Here is a 19,244-nt window from a genome sequence, read left to right as displayed (position 1 = left end):
ACACGGGAACTACCGTCGCAGTAGAACAAAAGGGTAGTGCATCGCACGCGTAATGCGAGCTTGTGGGTGCAAACCGGACGTTCTCTGGTTAATCCCTGCCTTTCTTCTTCCTGCTCTTTCTCTCTGTGGGTTCGTCCCCACCAAAGCTGAGTTATTTTTTCGTGTAATCTAATTCAGTGTCCCTTTGCCTCATAACTACGCATCAGTTAAAGACTGCAAATAACGTCACTTTTGCGTTCATTGGTTTCGTTATATGTTGGCTTCATGTGACTGCGTGTCTAATTACGAGGGACGGTCACATGGCCCCTATCGCGTTACCTGCCTCCCAGATAAATGCCACATCGTATGACGAGCGAACATACGGCGACATAGCCAATCAGGCAGAAGCTGTCCATGGTGCCTTGGAGAGCCTGGGTGTCTGCGCCGGTGACACACTGTGCCTCATGGTCGACAATCGCCTCGAGCTGCTGCCCATGCTCGTGGGAGCAGCTTGTGCGAATGTGGGTGTCGTCTACGAGATCCCGGGCTACGCTGTCGGTACGGCTCACTCTCCGATCAGCAGTTCACCAAATCCGGAAATGAGTATTAGGTACCTTGCTTTCTAAGGCGAAAGCTTTAGATGCCTCATCAAACGCGAAAACTGAACGGCGCGCCGCTTCGGCGTCTCACGTCGGCGTCGTCAACACCAGTGATGCAAAAAATCGTCATCAAGGTATGACGTCACCGTATGGCGGCATCGTGACGTCACTGTGACGTCGCATGACGACATTAGCGCATGACCTCATTGCTTTATCAAAGGTCGGCCGACCGCCCGATCCCCGAGGCAGTACCAAACAAGCTGATGTGCAGAAAGTTTACAACGCCACTGATCCTGGAGGTATTGTGAAACCACGTTAGTAGGAGAAAGCTTTCAGAGGGGGGCCCGGGAGGTTCAATACATCGACTTAAAAGAAAATAAAGGAGTAGAATAGTTTGGTCTTCGAGTCCACTGAGGTGGATGCATAAGAGACCCTGTGAGTTTTATCTCGAGGTTCCAATATAAAATACTTAAGCTATGATTATGCTGCAGGTTGCCTGATCACCAAGTGGGACGAAAAGACGATAGCCACAATACCAACACGAATAATTACATACAGAACAGCAAAACGGCTATTGAAAAACTCAGAGTCCGTTATGCATTCGCCGAAGATGACAAAAGCCATCTTCTTCTTCTTTTTCCTCAGTCGAAGTACTGATCTTACCACGGCCCCCTCCGAAAGCTTTTTGCACCTAAGGTGGTTTTGCACTGCCTCCATGTTCGGAGGCTTTGAAAGCTTTGTGCACCTCACCTGGTTTTGCACTGCCTCCGTGATCGGCCAACCCATCACAGAGGCAACGCAAAGCGACGATGCCATGTGAAGACGTCATCACGTGACGTCATGGCGACGTCACGTTTTGGCAATCTGAGGTATGTGGTGATGTCATCGCGTACCCATGACTTTTTTCATCACTCGTGCTGACACCGCCGGCACCGCCGGTCAATTTTTGCGTTCGATGAGGGATCTAAGGCTTTTGCCTTAATATATGTGGTCCTTCCGGAACACCAGATTCGAAAGCCTTTTGAAAACTTCATGTGTTCATCGAGCACAGTTGTATATTTATTACGTCGAGGTATATCGATGTGTCTTGAGCGCCACAATTATCCTCGTGTAATCACCTAACTCGTTTTGGAAATTTTATACAGTGCATACTTCCGGCTAATGGGTAATATATGATTGCATGTTTCTAAAGTATAGAGAAAAACAAGTGACATTTTTGTTAACCTACGAGGCGTGTGGGTTTATCAAGTGATGATTCTTGCACTTATATCTTGGTGTCCACAGAGGTCCTCATTGAATGGATGAAAAACATTGATTTCACTGCCATCTGCTGTGAACTAAGCAATGTTGACTCAGCACTTGAACTGAAGGCAAGACTGCCAACTATAAAAGTGAGTGACAGCCCCTGCTTTCGTAGCTCTGATATTTTGTTCTCATCAGCTTACCATTTTACAAAGCCCGGTATGGTGTGTGAGGACTAAAGCTCGGGCGAGTTGGTCAAGATCCTCTTAGAAAATGTTCAGAGCGCATACGTGTTTAGTAGGCTTGTGTGAATATTCGATCACTTTAAATATTCTAATGAATATTGCAGTATTGGAATTCACTTCGAAACGAATTTAAATTATTGTAAATTTTGAAGTATCCGAAATCAAAGAACAGACATATATAAACCGCATTAACCCTTTGTGAAGTTGGTTTCACTGCAGCACAGGGCACCACGCCGTGAACGCACTTATCCAAAGAAAATACGCCCTGCCGCGAAGCCACACTTCAAGGTTAAATGAACATATTACCCTCTGCAGTGTTTGGCGCAGATTTATCAAGACGGGACAAGACGAAGGTATAACACGTACACACGCGCTAACTTTCAACAAATGATTTATTTGAATCCGGATCACACATATTTCTTTAATTGATTTGTCGAAAGTTAGCGCGTGTGTACGTGTTATCCCTTCGTCTTGTCCCGTCTTGATAAATGTGCCCTAAACACTTCAGATATGTCGTACAACAAAGCCAGAAGTCAGCCCTTGCTAAAGATATTACCCTCACATCCATTCATAATATTTTTTAAGTTTAAAAGCTTGTTATACTGGCTTATATGCTCTAATTATGCTAAATTTTAAAACGTAACGTAATTTACAGGTGATCACTTGCATTCTACCGAAAGTCATATCCTGCTACTGCTCAAAGTTGCTTCCACTTCCCTTTGAACCAAAAATAGTGATATTTGCACATGCCTTGCTTCAACTTAAAAAAAAAAAACATTGTGCAGTTTAGCTGTTCTGCTAAAGTACAGTTTAGTTGGGTCATGACAAATATGCTCATTTTTCTTTGTAATATGTGATATATACCACTCGAACTCGCTTCGAAATTATTAAACCGAATCGATATTCGCTTCGAACCTAAGATTTACTATTCGCACAAACATAGTGCTTAGGCATAGGGCAATCCGAGACGCACGCGCTGTTTGTTTCTGCCTGTTCCTTTTCCACGCCATTGTGTGTTCTTTAAACAACTAATCTCGATAGGTACTATCGATACAAGCGTGAACAAGTGACAATGAAAATACTCCTTTATTACAGCACGTCATTGTATTAGGCGAAGGTAAGAACCTACCAAGTGGCACAGAAGCCGCCGTGATTTTGTGGAGCCAGCTGATCAAGATGGGCACCAAGGCGCGTCGTCTTTCAGCGCTCGCCGTCGAGTACCAAGCGAACCGAATCTGCTACGTAGCCCCGACAAGCGGCACCGTGGGGAAGCCCAGGATGGTCGTGCACTGCCACGATTCCCTTGTTGCCAGTGTGCAGTCTATCAGGTGACCGGCTAATGTCGTGGGCCGCTCTTGCTCTGTTTTATCGGGCGCACTTCGCTTCCTCGGTGGTATACTATAGCTCACACTCCTTTGATGATAGCACCGCCACGGTGGTCTATAGTGGTTATGGCGCTCGACTGCTGATTCGAAGGTCGCGGGATCGAATCCTGGCCGCAGCGGCTGCATTTTCGATGGAGGCGAAAATGTTTGAGGCCCGTGAACTTACATTTAGGTGCGCCTTAAAGAACCCCAGGTGGCCGGAATATCCGGAGCCCTCCACTAACTATATCGTGGTTTTGGGACGTTAAACCCCAGATATTATTATTATCCTTTGATGATACGTATCTCTGAGCTTTATATTATCATTGCCAGATTTTCAGCGTTCCGCTCGGGAAAAGCTGAATCGTAGCTGGCTGACGGACTAAAATTCACACTACTGCGGTGAGACCTAGCTGGCATTTGCGTTATCATTGGCGGAATGAGGGTGAGATGCGATGAAGACGCATTCGTCGTTTCCGCAGCCACCAGCAGCATATGGGTCTGACGGTGGAAGACGTGCTTCTGTGCACCAGCCCACTTGGTCATGTGTACGCTTTGTTCGCCTGCGTGTGCAAAGCCATCGTCCACGGAGCCACGTGCGCCTTCCTGAAGAAGGCAGAGACAGATGCACTTCTGGAAGCAATTCAAAGGCTCAAGGCAAGCCCTTACTTACGTATTAAGGACGACATGTGGCCTCCCTAGACACACGTAGACAGTGCTCTACGAAACACATACTCTAGAAGAAAAATAGCTGGAAAGCACAGCTTGTTGTACTGCCATTAGGGTTTATAAAGTCTTTCTTTCAGATTGTCAGTCGAATGCAGAGCCGTTTTGTTATACCACGTTTTCTGCAATGTTTTCCATGTGCGACCTGAGCTTCCTGTACTGCTTAAATTGACTGCGAGCATTGATTGTAGATGTATCATGCAAAGGGTGACGTTATCAGTAATGTACTCATTGTGTGGGCTAAGCAGGTTAGGTCAATAACGTCGCAAATCGGGCTGCCTTAACATAACAGCATGTTTGCTACTGCTGAATCATCATAGGTTTCAAAAACCGATCAACAAAATGTATGATCATACATTTTATGAACAGGTATCCACGCTAAACACGGTGCCATATCTAGCCCGCTGCCTTCTAGAACACCCGCAGCGCAGCCACTACGATCTCAGCCATTTACGGTACTTGGCAACTGCAACAACCTACATCAGCGAAGATGTCGCAAGGACACTTTTCCGCGAGCTAAATCTCAAGAGCTACGTTCAGAGTGAGTTTCTCTGGCATGTCCTTACTGTGGAGGTGCAATCGGCTCTGCGATGTTTCCGGATTGATTGATTGATTGATCGATCGATCGATCGATCGAATAATTGATTGATTGATTGATTGATTGATTGATTGATTGATTGGCCGAATATCTGTTGAGAGAATGGCTGACCGCGCTCTTGTAAACCAGCATGAACAGCATCCTTACACGTATGACGGCTGCTTGAGTGGTTTGCCTTATTTTCGCACACTCACTAACATAACAAGAGATGCAAGCGAATGTAATAAATAGTGCTCTAGCGAAGGTGCATCGGCCAAAATCTTGGTCGCCGTCAACACGAGACTAGCATTTGCCAGTCGTTTATAGAGTGACGAAGCAATTGGTACTGCTTAACGGTTACGCTCTCCAGCCGCTCCTAGTGGGTCGTCCTTGTCTAAACGCCGCTCGCGCTCGGAGCCCGTGCTTTTGCCTTGACTGTCGCCATAGTGCATTGTCGCCGAGTGCCGTCCAATAAACAGCTTAACAAATTGGTGGAGGTGCTGTGCTCCCATTCAATGCCCCTGGAGCTTCGTTCCCGTACTCTGCGATCTACCATGCCTCAAGACGCCGTTCAGCAAACGCCGCCTCCCACACCGACCACATGTCCCGGTGTCCCACGCATCCGCGATCCACCTATCTTCACTGGCGCCGATGGCACGGACGTGGAGGACTGGCTCGCAATTTACGAGCGCGTGAGCGTACCCAACAAATGGGACGAAGCAGGCAAGTTGAGCAACTTGGTCTTCTACCTCGCGGGAGTAGCAAGTTTGTGGTACAACAACCACGCGTCCGATTTTGCTACTTGGTCGGATTTCAAGACCGCCGTCATCAACGTTTTTGGCCGCCCTGCAGTTCGTAAGCTGCAAGCAGAACAGCGCTTACGCGAACGGGCTCAGCAGGCCGGTGAATCTTTCACCAGTTATATCGAAGACGTCCTGGACTTGTGTAAGAAAGCCAACGGCACCATGTCCGAGTCTGACAAGATCCGGAACATTATGAAGGGCATTGACGACGATGCCTTCACCATGTTGCTCGCTAAAAACGCTTCCACCGTGGCCGAGGTCATAACACTGTGCCAGAGCTACGAGGAGCTCCGCCGGTAACGTTCGATGATCCGTCGCTCTCCATCACGCGACGACGAGCTTGCTGGCTTGGCGGCCATACCTGACCAGGCCACGCTGCTGGCAGAAATGAAGGCATTCGTGCGCGAGGAAATCGCACGCCAGTTCTCTCTCCTGGCCTTCGCCCACCCGCCGCACGTTCAACAGTCGTCGACGACCCTACTTCCTCCCATCCGCCGAGCGATTGAGCAGGAAATCGCGGAGGTGATGCCTGAGTACCACCAGCAACCTCCTGCTGCTGCGCCAGAGAGTTACGCTCAGGTTGTCGCCAGGACGCACCAGGCAATCCCTGCGGCTGCACCGTTGAGTTACGCCGAAGCCGCCGCTAGACCTCCGTCCTTCGAAGCGGGCGTGCCGGCTACGTATGCTGCCGTCATCCCTAGGCCCCGACTGCAACCCACCTTGCAGTCATTTCAGCAGCCGCCCCGTCAATCGCATCCTGCGACGTGGGCGGGACCTGCCCCGGCGAACCGATGGCGCACACCCGACAATCGGCCCATCTGCTTTGCATGCGGTTATGCCGGTCACGTGGCCCGTTACTGCCATCGCGTGCAGCCGCCTCGAGTCGCGTCAACCACCACCAGCCAGTCCAACCGTGCATTCTACGACCCGCCTATGTCGCCGACGTCACGCCCAGCTCCATCCACTCGCCGCTCACCGTCTCCACGCCGTCGCTCACTGTCACCAATGCGGCCACGTTCTGTCGCACGAGAGCAGGAAAACTAGTCGTCGCAGTCCACGAGGCAAGTGCTGCGACGCTATCGAACTGTAAAAGCCCTCAGCGAAGTCCATCGAATGTCATAGACGTTTTTGTGGACGGTGTTCGCGCATCTGCCCTTGTCGACACTGGAGCCGCCGTATCCGTTATGGACGCAAAACTTAGCCGCTTACTTCGAAAAGTGACGACGCCACTTTCTGGGATGTCCCTCCGTACCGCCAGCTCCCAGAGTATTAGGCCTACAGCAGTATGCACTTCTCGCGTCGTCATTCAGGACGTTCTGTACGACGTCGAGTTCATCATAATTGCTGCATGCTCCCACGACGTCATCCTGGGATGGGATTTTCTCTCCCGCCACGACGCCATAATTCACTGCGCACCAGCCGCCCTCGAACTCTCACCGTTCTCACATTTGACGCCGGCAGACAATCCATCGGCATTCACCAAGACCGTGCTTTTGCCTTGACTGTCGCCATAGTGCACTGTCGCCGAGTGCCGTCCAATAAACAGCTTAACAATAGCTTTTTTAGGATTCGAGGACCTCAGAATATCAAGGGACGTCACAGCTGACTCGGGCCAAGCTAACTAAAGAAAAGACGAGAAATGGACTCATGGAACCGCTGGCGTTTCATTATCCACTGCCTTGCACAAACTAATGAATTTTTCTGTTGCCATTGTTTCCCTTTAGCGAAAGATATTTATTAATATTACTAATTACTTGAAGAATGGCTTGAGTTCGCATGTGAAAATATTCATACATACAAAAACATCATGTATAGCTACTTTCTGGCCCGCTACATCTTTTCTAGTTATTTTTTTTTTTCAGTGTTCCAAAGTTGCGGCGTGAGAGCAGTGCTGACAGAAGAGATTTCAAAGCATTTCTTGCCGTCATTCGAACTGTGGTGCAGAACCCTGACATGCAGCGTCATCCGGCTGCTTGATAGAAGCACCAACCAATGCCTACTCCACCCCATGTTAGTTTTTCGTGCTCACAAGTTAGTTCATTTATTAAAAACTTTATTTAAAGTTATAGCCCTTAGCATAAGCGGAGGCGAGGGGTAGAATATTAAGCGGAGGGAGGCATGACAAACCGGTCGTCCGCCTGTTTTTTTTTTTTGTTTTTTGGGGGTGTCACCCTGCGGGGCAACCCGGACCCAACCGAGGCAACCCAACCACGAGGCAACCCAGCCAAGTGGCTTGCCTGGCGAGCTTTCATCTCTCAAAACCGCAAAGTAAGCGACACAGTATACTTTTCCAAACCATTTTATGAAGCGCTGCTGTCGCTCGCGGGCAAGTCGTGGACGTGTTTTCCTGTTATGCACGTTTCGCGCCGCAAATTTGAAACACAGCAAAGATAACTAGGAAAGATGCAGGGAGTTCAAAACAATTGGGTATGCGTCACAAACGAGCGCGTTATAAAGCGCGCGCGCGGCCGCTTTTAAAAGCAGCGGGGTGGAGCGGCGCGAGCCGCTCGCCCAAGAAGCGCGAATGACGAATAAACAAGTATCAAAAAACGCCGACGCGCCACACCCTCCTCACCCACTCGAGCCAGACGCAGACAACGCGATCAAACGCCCGGCAAAGCCTGGAAACATGTGGAAGAGAAGCGTGATGCAGTGCCAAGCGACGCCGCCGCGATTCGAACCTACGAGAAAGCTCACCCCCTTTCCCTAGCTTTGGCTGTGCTACACGCCGGAGAGCGCTCCTGACGCTTCTAGAACCCTGGGGAGAGGAGATAAAAGCGTGCGACGACGACCAGTCACAGTGAAGGAGTAAGTGAGTCAGTCGGCCCGGATATGGTGAAGTAAGCTGAGTCGTGTTTATGATGGTGTGCGGTCAGTCGATCGTCGATCTGGAAGAATTCGAGGACTACGCCGTGTGAGCTGTGGCATGTTACGACGACGGTTGAACTACGACGATCAACGCTAGAGCTGGCGTCAGTGTTTCCTAGAAGAGAAACATTCAAGTACCGTCGAAGAATCGTGGACTGTATACGCCATTTCATATTCAGGACTTTAACTGTCCTTGAATAGTTGTAATGCATGAGATTGCATTTGTATCGTGTGATCTGTTTGTTTAGTTCCCGTTGTGTTAGCACCGTCTGAGTTATATTGAGAAGTTGTAACTGGTACCAGCCGAGTGTGCATGTGTTTGTGATATTTGTATTGCCTTAACTGAGAATATATTTCGTTTTCGTTTCTGTTATCGACTCTCGGCTCTGACTCGGTCATCGGACCACAACCGGCGTTCGCTGGCGCACCAAAAGGACCGACTCTAAATTGCCCGCGCTTTCGTGGTGCGCTTTTGGAGGGCCGAGACGCCAGCCCTTGGAATCCGCCCGGCGATTGCCAACCCGATTAGCGGGATCAGTGACAATTATTCTGGCGTCCGCGACACAGGACCTTCTTGGTGCAAAGTGTGTCCAAAGTAGGGAGAAAGAGCCTTGAGACGTTGATAGTGCTGGCGAACAATTTTTGAGTGTTGCACCGCGTTCTCGCTAACCTGTGTGCAGAGAGTGTTTTGAAATTCGAAGTTAGGCAGATATTTTGTGCACGCGGCTCGGTTCTGTTTGACGGGCATTATAGATCTTGAGAAGTTAGTTGCGCTTAGTGAGAAGATGGGTCTTTCTGGGGCCGAACTACGAAAGTGGGTTAGCCAAAAGGAAAAAGAAGAATGACAAAGAGCTAAGGAAGAAAGAGAGATGAAGGAACAACAGCTAAAAGCCGAGCTTGAACGAGAGAGGTTGGCAGCTCAGAGGGTCGAGGAAGAGAGAGCAGCAGAGCTGGAGAGAGAGAGGCTAGCGGCTGAGAGGGAGAAAGAAGAGCGATAGGCGAAGGAGCGACAGTTGAAGGAAGAAAGAGAGGCGCAAGAGAGACAGATGCAAGCTGAGATGGCCGAGGGAGAAAGGCAACGGTAGCACGAGTTGGAACTCGAACGCCTCCGTTTGCAGCAGCGCGCAGAAACTCCCGTCCAGGCTAGAGTCGAGAGCAGTGAAAGGGAAGATCATAGCTTCCGTTTGAACCCAAGCAAACTGCTTGTGGCGTTTGATGAGAGGAAGGATGACCTTTATGCATACCTGCACAGGTTCGAGACGATAGCTAGAAGCCAAAATTGGCGGGAGCAGCAATGGGCAACGGCTTTGAGCACTTGTTTGAGTGGCGAAACGCTCAGTGTGTACGGTAGGCTGACACCTACCGATGCAGCTAATTACACGAAAGTGAAAGCTGCTTTACTGAAGTGATTTAGATTCACCGTAGAAGGCTTTCGAGATCGCTTCCGTACGGGAAAGCCAGCTGATGGCGAGACCGCAACGCAGTATGCCGCGCGGCTCAGCCATTTTTTTTGAAGGGTGGATCGAACTTTCAGAGACGGCGCAGGAGTACGGTGAGCTTAGAGAGCTTTTAATCAGAGAGCAATTTCTCACCAGTTGCCACCCGAGCCTGTCGCTGTATCTGAAAGAGAGAAGAGCTAAATCGCTCGAGGACATGCTTGAATGGGCCGATCAATTCTTGGAAGCGCAAGGTGGCACGAATCTGGCCAAAGTAAAAAAGGAGGTTCACGAGGAGTCGAAGAAATCGGCACCTGGAGAAAACAAGCGTGCACTGGAGAGTGTTCCGCGATGTTTTCTTTGTACCCGAGTGGGCCATCGCGCGAACAGATGTCGGACCAACTTCTCACGCCCCAGTGTGATGAAGTGATTTAAATGTGGACAAAGTCGGCACAAAGCAGATGCATTTCGAAACAATGCGAATAAAGCCCACCAAACGGCTTGTGCGTATGCCCCGCCAAAAGTGCAAACAGAAGCGATCAATGATGAATTGACCAGCTGAAGAGCGGGAAGAAGATGCATTTCATCGTTGCTGCAATGACAACAGACACAACGAAAGGAATGCCGACACTTAAGGGGAAGGTTGGTGGAAAGGAAGTCACAGTACTAAGAGATAGTGGATGCACCGCTGTTATTGTGCGAAAGAATTGGTCCGAGACAGTGAGTTCACAGGCAATACCAACCCTGTTCGCCTGCTTGATAGTTCCATTCGAATGCTTCCTGAAGCTAAGACTGAGGTTGAGACCCCTTACTTCAGCGGGAGAGTTACTGCCCTGTGCATAAATAACCCCCTAATCGACCTAATCATTGGAAAAAAACTCCGGAGCGCGAGGGCAGGACGATCCAGTACGTCTGGGAGAAGACCCGAAAATGGAGCCCTCGTCAGCTCGGACACCGCGAAGAGAAGGATCCGCGGAAGAGAATCCCAAGAAAGATGTCGCCCGAGCTCAAATTGAAGTCGAGGTGTCAGAGAATGTCAAGAGTGAGAGACCAACGGTCACTGTACCGGCTGTGAAGACGCGCCGAGCAGATGGCATTGCAACTGAGCGGCCGCCATTATCTTTGGCTAAAAAGATGACAAGGTTGGTCGTCCAGGCAAAACACCAAGACGCGTAGATGTTGACGAAGCACCGAGAATGTTCTAAGGAACACGACGACGCCTTGCTAGTGTCGAACGTGTCGACGGCTGCAGAGACACCTCCTCGGACACCGTCAGAGGGGACGGCTCGCAAGAAGAGGAGGAGAAACAAAAAGAGAGCGAGCGAGCACCGAAAGAAGGGGCGCAAGCGCGACACGATTTAAACAGGACAGGGTGTTGGAGTTGAAAGTGTTTGAAGTGTTTTGAGTTGAATGTGTTGTGGTATTATATCCTGTGTCAAGTGTGTATGGCTAGTGAGCCCAAGTGTTGTTTGCGTAGCATTATGTGTACAGTGCTATTGATATAACTGTATAAGCGTTGTAAATGAAGAACTTTGTTTTGTGCGTTCGCATTGTTTATATGAAATGTATGTTGGTGTGTTGTACTTATGTACTTGAGTTTATATTTCATATGTCGTCACATTGAAATTCTCTGTGAATTGTATTAAGAATTCTATTATGAATGTGACGCGCATTGTGTGGTGGACTGAGTTATGGACTTTGTATATGGGACATTTTTGGTTTGTATGCACGCGCTCATTTGTGTTGTTTGAATACTGTGATAATATTCTTGAAGTGGGGGGCAGTGTCACAAACGAGCGCGTTATAAAGCGCGCGTAAAGCCCCTAAAACTTCTCAAAGTAGCGACACTTTCCTCCTCCGCTCGCGTTCCTCCTCGTTCTCTTCTCCTTCGCACTCTCTTTTCGAGCATGGCGCCACCTACCTTGCTCTTGCGTAGCAGACGACGCTTCCCATAGAGAGCGCTTGCTTGCCAGGCGGCACGCTTTAAAGGGGTGGTGCCATCAAATTTCGAGGCTATAACAAGCCTGTTGTGGGTTTCCTCTGTAGGCAAGGACATTCCACACGAAGGGTCGTACACTGCAAACGTTTAGAATATATTTTAATTCACTTCCAAAGAGTACTAAATGCCCATTCTCCCGATCGAAACCCATCGCTAGCGCGCCAACACTGACGTAGATCTGTAGGATGGTCAACGAAAGTTGTAGTGACGTCACAGCAAATCTGCTGTAGTAAAGTGAGTGACCTCCGGACCTCCGCCACTTCCGCAACGTACGTACCGGCTGTAATGAACTAGAATATATTCTAATTCACTATAGTACCGGCAAAGCATCGGTTGCTGCAGCACTCGCCGAGTTTCGATCGCTCCCTGGCTAAGTGCGTCACAGCCTTGTGTGGTCACGTGGCCACGCCTCCTACACTTCTACGTCACTGCCCAACCTCGGCGCCCAGAAACCGAAACCGAAAGTTGTCCACATCAAAAGGCGATATTACATTATTCAGCGAGAATACAACAATCTTGATGCGTGCATCATGCTTCCTGGAGCTATAGGAAACGCTTACAGCAAAGAATGCGCAAGCCACAGATTTGGTGGCACCACACCTTTAAGCATTCGCACTAGTGTGCCTCGATGTGTGCGCCCCCCTGCGGACAAAACGCGCATCAAGGCACCCTAATTCGCACTATACTCGCCGACAACTTTTCTTGGCACTGAAGGGAAAGCTACGGGGGCGGAGCGTCTGCACATGTACTGCTACGCGAAGTAGTCCGGTTTGGCGCGCGTCTCGTAACGCCGTGGAGTGTGATGGCTAGCGTTGCACTTCGACGCAAACGCTGCTTAGCGTCTAAGGTACGGGTAAAAGGCGCGACTTTTTCACGCACGTAAAAACGCAAAGTGACAACGTATAAAGTAAAAGAAATGCAGATATCTGGCTTGTGTGCGCTGCTTTCCGTCACAAAAAGCTACATTTAGAAAATGAAAGAGCATTTTATATATCTCACGCAGAAAATACGGACGCAATTGTGGGACTACATTCATTAGCGGTAGGATACGTGCATTGTGGCTCTGTAGCCTTCGCTTCAATGCCAAGAAAAGTTGTCCGCGAGTATAGCCGTCTAGCTTTTGGTATCCTTCTTTTTAATTATATGTTGTTTAGGAGATGTTAGGACATGCTTGTAAAGGGCATGTGTGATGTTGAATGTTAATGTCCCGCTCTACATGAAGCCTTCTGAAACCTATACATTGTACACGTCGTCCTCGCGAGGCGAATTCGCCGCGCATGGCAGTGGCGCAATGAGGCTGCCAGGACGCACTAGAGGTAGCCGTTCCGAAGTACCGGTAAATGTAGTTAACGCGGCTATACGTGCCTGTATTATGTAGCACTGTACACTGCAATGCAAAAGGGCGTATTTGAGGCATCTTTTTCCCACAAAACAATATCCAGCATCTGGCGGACTTGTTTTTTTTTTTTTCTTTTTCACCAAATCTCTGCGCTCGCTATTTCCTGTTAACTGTTTAGAAACCTCACAAAAAGGGCGTGCTATGGGGCGTATTCCTGTCCCGAAACAATAACCACCAACCTCGCGCGTCTTTCCTTGCATTATCGCCTGGCGCACGGTACTTCCAGGTCACGAATGGCATGCGTGTTATCAAAAAGCATCATTGATAGGAAAGTGGCCAGCGCCGAGTTTTCAAGAAAGGAAGCGCAAACTAGCCAGAGGACGGTTATTGGTGAGGGACAAGTAGACTCCACAAAGGATGCAGACAGTTTTTGGAGGGCAGAAAACACATGGGCAATGGGTGTTGGCGGTATTTTGCTAGTGAAAGAGTGGCGACTGTTATTTATTTAGAAAATGACTGTCAGTCTAAGCAGCAGCTCGGAGCTATATTGAAAGAAGAATGCGCCAGAAGGTGTACATCATTTCCAGTCGATACATTTAGACAGCGATGGTTGATTCGTTAAGAGATTTAAGAGATCAGACGCACCAACCATGGTGCGCAAGTGCGCCTCGTAGACGTACATGACATAGGAACTATACTGGCTGCTCAATGAACGAGCAAGCGAACGAATAAACTAGCCCGCCACCGTAAACGTTTCCTTCGCGAGAGCTCCACTCGCAGATATAATATCATCTGGGGTTTTACGTCCCAATACCACGATATGATTATGAGACGCCGTAGTGGAGGGCTATGCAAATTTTGACCATCTGATGTTCTTTAACGAGCATTGACATCCGCACGGCACACTGGCTTCAAGCTATTCGCCTCTATCGAAATGTGACCGCCGCGGTCAGTCGCGACCTTCGGGTCAGCAGCCGAGCACCATAACCTCTGCTCCACCGCGGCGGAAAGCCACTCGCGGATATGAACCTCCACACGAAATGGCACGTAAACCTTCGCGCTAAATAACACGTACACGTGAGGTTCGTTGCACGATGAACGCACCCTGCGAATCGGTTGGGCACGAACGCTTTGCCTACGTACCTTCTATCGCAAGTCCACCGGCGGATCTGTCGACGTAAAAGATCCAGAGCAAGCTATTTGGTCCAGGAAAAAAAAGCCGAGCACGCAACAAAAACAAACAGATAGTACCACTCCTAATGTGAGCTTTCGCACTGCAGCTTTGTTTCTTCAAAATAACTGCGCCGAATCTCTGAAGTTTCGCAATCGGTCGATTCCACGAAAGATCGAAAAAGGGTGTATATTTGATGTTTCCGATTTTCTTGATAATTTTGTATGTTGTGCACATATGATTGCACAGCACGAAATCGCAGTTTGTTTTCAAATAAAAATTTTTTTCAACACAGCAGAATTCGACAAGTGTCGCCGGTTGACGACGACCATTTTACGAAGAATGCGTTTTCGTAAATTCGGAACCATGCTGACAGCTACTCAAGCTATATATTAAAAATATCTTTCTTTTTAGCGGAAGTAGAAGTAAAGAGGAAATAGCTCTTATCATTTCATATACTTCTGAGCAAATTATGTATTTTTAAAAATTCACGAAAAACGCTGCGTTTTTGAAAATTAGTCAAATTTCGGACGCTATGGCTACTTATGTGAACATCTTAGCTTGCTCATATTTGCAGTATGAATAGGCCTTTATGTGAATAATGAACCTCTGCATTTGTATCTCTCTAATAATTTTCAAAGTAGTAAATTTTCATGCTCGAAACACCAAAAAGAGAAAAGTGCTCCTCCATTCAAAAATCAATAATAAAAAAAACCCAATCTCAATTTTGTTCAAAGTCCCCCAAAATGTTCTCAAAGGACTGCAGAATGATATTATGAAAAAACATGTTGCATCATTTTTATTAGAACAAAAGCAGAAAATGTCAAACATTGTGTTTCCAGAGCGTAGTGGCCACTGCGTAAAGGACATCTCTAGTAACAAGAATATACAGTAACACGTCTTTTTTCCTCTCTGAACTTCGCTAAACAGCAGTAATGATCTATTGTTGTAAAGTGGGAACTGTTTTGTAAAGAAAAAAAAAGATCGTTCCAATTAAATGCATTTGCGACACCACTTACATTCCTCGTCGACGGGCAGCACGGACATTTTCATTCCTCTGGATAATTTTTTTTTAGTAAATGCGCTTATATAAAACTTACGAAGCTAAACGCGAAATATGTGTAGCTGAGTCGATCATGCATTGTAACAATGTGAGAAATCGCAAATGGCGGCAGTGGTGAACGGCGAGTACCGCAGTGCAACCTAAGCACAGCAGCCACACATTGTTTGCCAGGCTTTGTCGCTATGCACGAGAAAAAGCTGGGGTGTCGATTGCGTTGGTTACACGATACATTTTTCACCGCTCGTCGCTCTCCCGCCCGGTCTCTGGATCCGCACCGTGCGGATCGTGTGGCGGATCGAGTGGCCCGCGCTACAAGCACTCGTGTAAACGGAGTAGCATGCGTTAGGCGGACAGGTGCAAAGGGCGGCGCGATGGACGCCCGCCTGAGCAGACGACAGCAAAGAGTACGGCTGTGCCAGTCAGCCAAACACCACCTGGAATAGAAGTTAAGCATCCAAATTGTGCTTCACTTTGATGCGATCACTATCCTACGCTCTGAAGGTGGCTATGGGTAGGCGTTATAGCCATGGCCGAGATTTTGTACGGACTGCCTCATGGTGCACAAAAAGAAAATTCCGCTGCAGCGGAATTTTCGTTACGTAGAAGATATCGGATCGAGACTCTTTTGCGGAGGGTCATGAGGAAGGATACGCGCTCAATTCAAGAGGGAAACCAGATCTGCCAGCACTGCTTCAAGAGAAAGAAGGATGTGCAAAACAAAGCAGATGCAATGCAAACAAAACGTGTTTTGTCCGTGGCCAGAACTGCTGCCACCAATCTTCACGTAATCGATTCTTTTTAAACTCTGCATTGATCCCATAAGGTTTGACAACGTACAGTGGTCAACTCTCATATCTATAACGACGGAGCGTCGTACTCCGAACTGCACGAGCGACATCTACAGTTGAAAACGGGGCACCTCTGAGCATGCGCAGCCCCACTGATGCGCCTACCTTGCATTTTCCATCGTTGGTGATCACCGCGAATGCAAGAACTGCTTTGGCCGTTGGAAGCGCTGTCAACAGTTTATCACAAAAACAAAAAAGAAAAAAGAAAAAAAGGAAACGAAGCGGACCGTTGTCAGCGCGCGATGAAAGCTATGCTGCGCGTTGATTTGCCGTTCGCGGTCACATTGTCCCAGCAGCAGATTTGCGTCCACTTATAAGTTTATCCATTGTCCGGCGCATTGTCGGTATGATATGATACTGCGAACCTAGAATAAGTGCGAAGTATAAAACACGCCGATCCGGTGATTGCACTCTCTTTTTTTTGGGCGCTATACGGTTGACAGCGCTTCTGACGGCGAAATCAGTTGTCGCGGCCGCGGCGATAACAAGGACGGAAATTACATGGCGAGCGCATCAGTGACACTGCGCATGCTCTGATATGGCCCGTTTCAAGCTGTAGATGTCGCTCATGCAGTTACGAGCACGACGCTCCGGCGTTATAGACATGAGAGTTGACCACTGTACATATTTGGGCCAACAAAAACCACACCTCTTGGCGACCGCTCTCCGGAAATTCATTTCCATTCATGAAGATACCTTGGCTTTTATAACAATCTCTCAATTCTGGCCCAGCACGTCATCATAAGAGACGCATGGAGGGAATGCGTTCTTTAGCACTCAAGATATGAATTATACTTAACTGAAATAGATGAAAGAAAAGGAGGCTACAACTGAAAGTGCATACTGTGGACTGAGGGATGTCTAACACTGGCGTGAAGTCGCAAACCACGCGAATGCATTTAATTGGAACGATTTTTTTTCTTTACAAAACAGTTCCCACTTTACAACAATAGATCATTACTGCTGTTTAGCGAAGCTCAGAGAAGAAAAAAGACGTGTTACTGTATTTTCTTGTTACTAGAGATGTCCTTTACGCAGTGGCCACTACGCTCTGGAAACACAATGTTTGACATTTTCTGCTTTTGTTCTAATAAAAATGATGCAACATGTTTTTTCATAATATCATTCTGCAGTTCTTTGAGAACATTTTGGGGGACTTTGAACAAAATTGAGATTGGGCTTTTTTATTATAGATTTTCGAATTGAGGAGCACTTTTCTCTTTTTCGTGTTTCGAGCATGAAAATTTATTACTTTGAAAATTATTAGAGAAATGCAAATGCAGAGGTTCATTATTCACATAAAGGCCTATTCATACTGCAAATATGAACAAGCTAAGATGTTCACAGAAGTAGCCATAGCGTCCCAAATTTGACTGATTTTCAAAAACGCAGCGTTTTCGTGAATTTTTAAAAATACATAATTTACTCAGAATTCCATGAAATGATAAGAGCTATTTCCTCTTTACTTCTACTTCCGCCAAAAAGAAAGATATTTGTAATATATAGCTTTAGTGGCTGCCAGCATGATTGCGAATTTACGAAAACGCACTCTTCGTAAAATGGTCGTCGTCAACCGGCGACACTTGTCGAATTTTCCTGTGTTGAAAAAATTTTTTATTTGAAAACGAACTGCGATTTCGTGCTGTGCAGTCATATGTGCACAACATACAAAATTATCAGGAAAATCGGAAACATCAAATATACACCCTTTTTCGATCTTTCGTGGTATCGACCAATCACATTTTCGATCGTCAGTCGGCGTGCCTCCGTAGTCGGCGTGCCATGCTAGGCGCACAAACCAATACCGCAAACTCAGACCAGTAGGCACAATACGTCAAGCAGAAAACGTAACCACATATTCTTGAAAAAAAAAAAAAACATTTAGTACAGACCCCGCAGAAGCAGCAATAAAACGCGTGAGGAATAGCGACGTACTGCACAATTAACTGAGACGTGTCTACGGCGTTACAGCGCGCAGCGATTTGCGCGAACCTCTACGAGTACTTATAGCGAGAGGACAGCAGCTTACCTCGCAAAGTTGCGTTGAAAACGTCGGCCAAAAGTTCCGATTCGGTGTAACCAAGCTTTCCTTCGCAACTCGTTGCGCTTCCCGGACGGTATCATGAACAGCTTTCTGCCTTTACTTGTTTTGTTTCGGCATCCGAAAGCGCAGCAGAAGCCCATGGCAACCAAACGTGACGTCGGTCTTGTGTGCAAGGTATCTCAGAGCACAACGCACGCGGAATGGAAAGTGCGTATTCATAAAACGCATGCGCTGAGAACCAGCGAGCCCGCGCTTCGGGAGCAAAGATGGCAGTCGCGAGCGACTGTTAGCAAATGAACGCTCCGAGCGGTCCCACGTGACGGCAGTTGGCCAATACCGACGCGGCGTCAGCCTCGGAGAGGGCGGAGGAGGGGGAAAAGAGAGGAGGCGGGCTTTTATGCACGTATGCCGCTACTTCACGAAGTTTCAGGGAATTTAAGCGCGCGCGCGGCCGCTTTCAAACAGCAGCGGGGTAGAGCGGCGCGAGCCACTCGCCCATGAAGCACGAACGACAAAAAAACAAGTATAAAAAGACGCCCGCATCCTCCTCACCCACTCGAGCCAGACGCAGACAACGCGATCATTGAGAGGCAGTTGTCGTACAAATCGTACACTTCTCCCCCTCTTTCCTAGCGTCTTCCTCCTTTCCATTTAAAGAAATAAAGAATCCCTTACGCCCGGCAAAGCCTGGAAACATCTGGAAGAGAAGCGTGATGCAATGCCTAGCGACGCCGCCGCCATTCGAACCTATGAGAAAGCTCTCGCCCTTTCCCTAGCTTTGGCTGTGCTACACGCCGGAGAACGCTCCCGACGCTTCTAGAACCCTCGGGAGAGGAGATAGAAGCGTGCGACGACAACGAGTCAGACAGTGAAGGAGTGAGTGAGTCAGTCGGCCCGGATATGGTGAAGTAAGCTGAGTGTGGCTCCGTCAGCCAAAGAAG

The 19,244-nt window shown here is 48.1% G+C and overlaps 1 protein-coding gene across 1 annotated transcript in view; it reads left to right on the top strand.

The window, feature by feature from the left end:
- Positions 1 to 299: 299 nt before the first annotated feature.
- Positions 300 to 19,244, top strand: part of LOC119406692 (uncharacterized) — a 37,205-nt gene continuing 18,260 nt past the window's right edge. The window contains exons 1-5 of the mRNA XM_037673423.1: positions 300 to 537; positions 1,863 to 1,948; positions 3,161 to 3,393; positions 3,912 to 4,086; positions 4,525 to 4,696. Coding sequence (XP_037529351.1) covers positions 300 to 537; positions 1,863 to 1,948; positions 3,161 to 3,393; positions 3,912 to 4,086; positions 4,525 to 4,696 — 904 coding nt within the window. The remainder of the gene's footprint in view (positions 538 to 1,862; positions 1,949 to 3,160; positions 3,394 to 3,911; positions 4,087 to 4,524; positions 4,697 to 19,244) is intronic.

The sequence above is a fragment of the Rhipicephalus sanguineus genome, chromosome 10 (assembly GCF_013339695.2).
Source record: "Rhipicephalus sanguineus isolate Rsan-2018 chromosome 10, BIME_Rsan_1.4, whole genome shotgun sequence".
In the NCBI taxonomy this organism is placed as follows: domain Eukaryota; kingdom Metazoa; phylum Arthropoda; class Arachnida; order Ixodida; family Ixodidae; genus Rhipicephalus; species Rhipicephalus sanguineus.
This window is presented reverse-complemented; position numbering and strand designations above follow the sequence as displayed.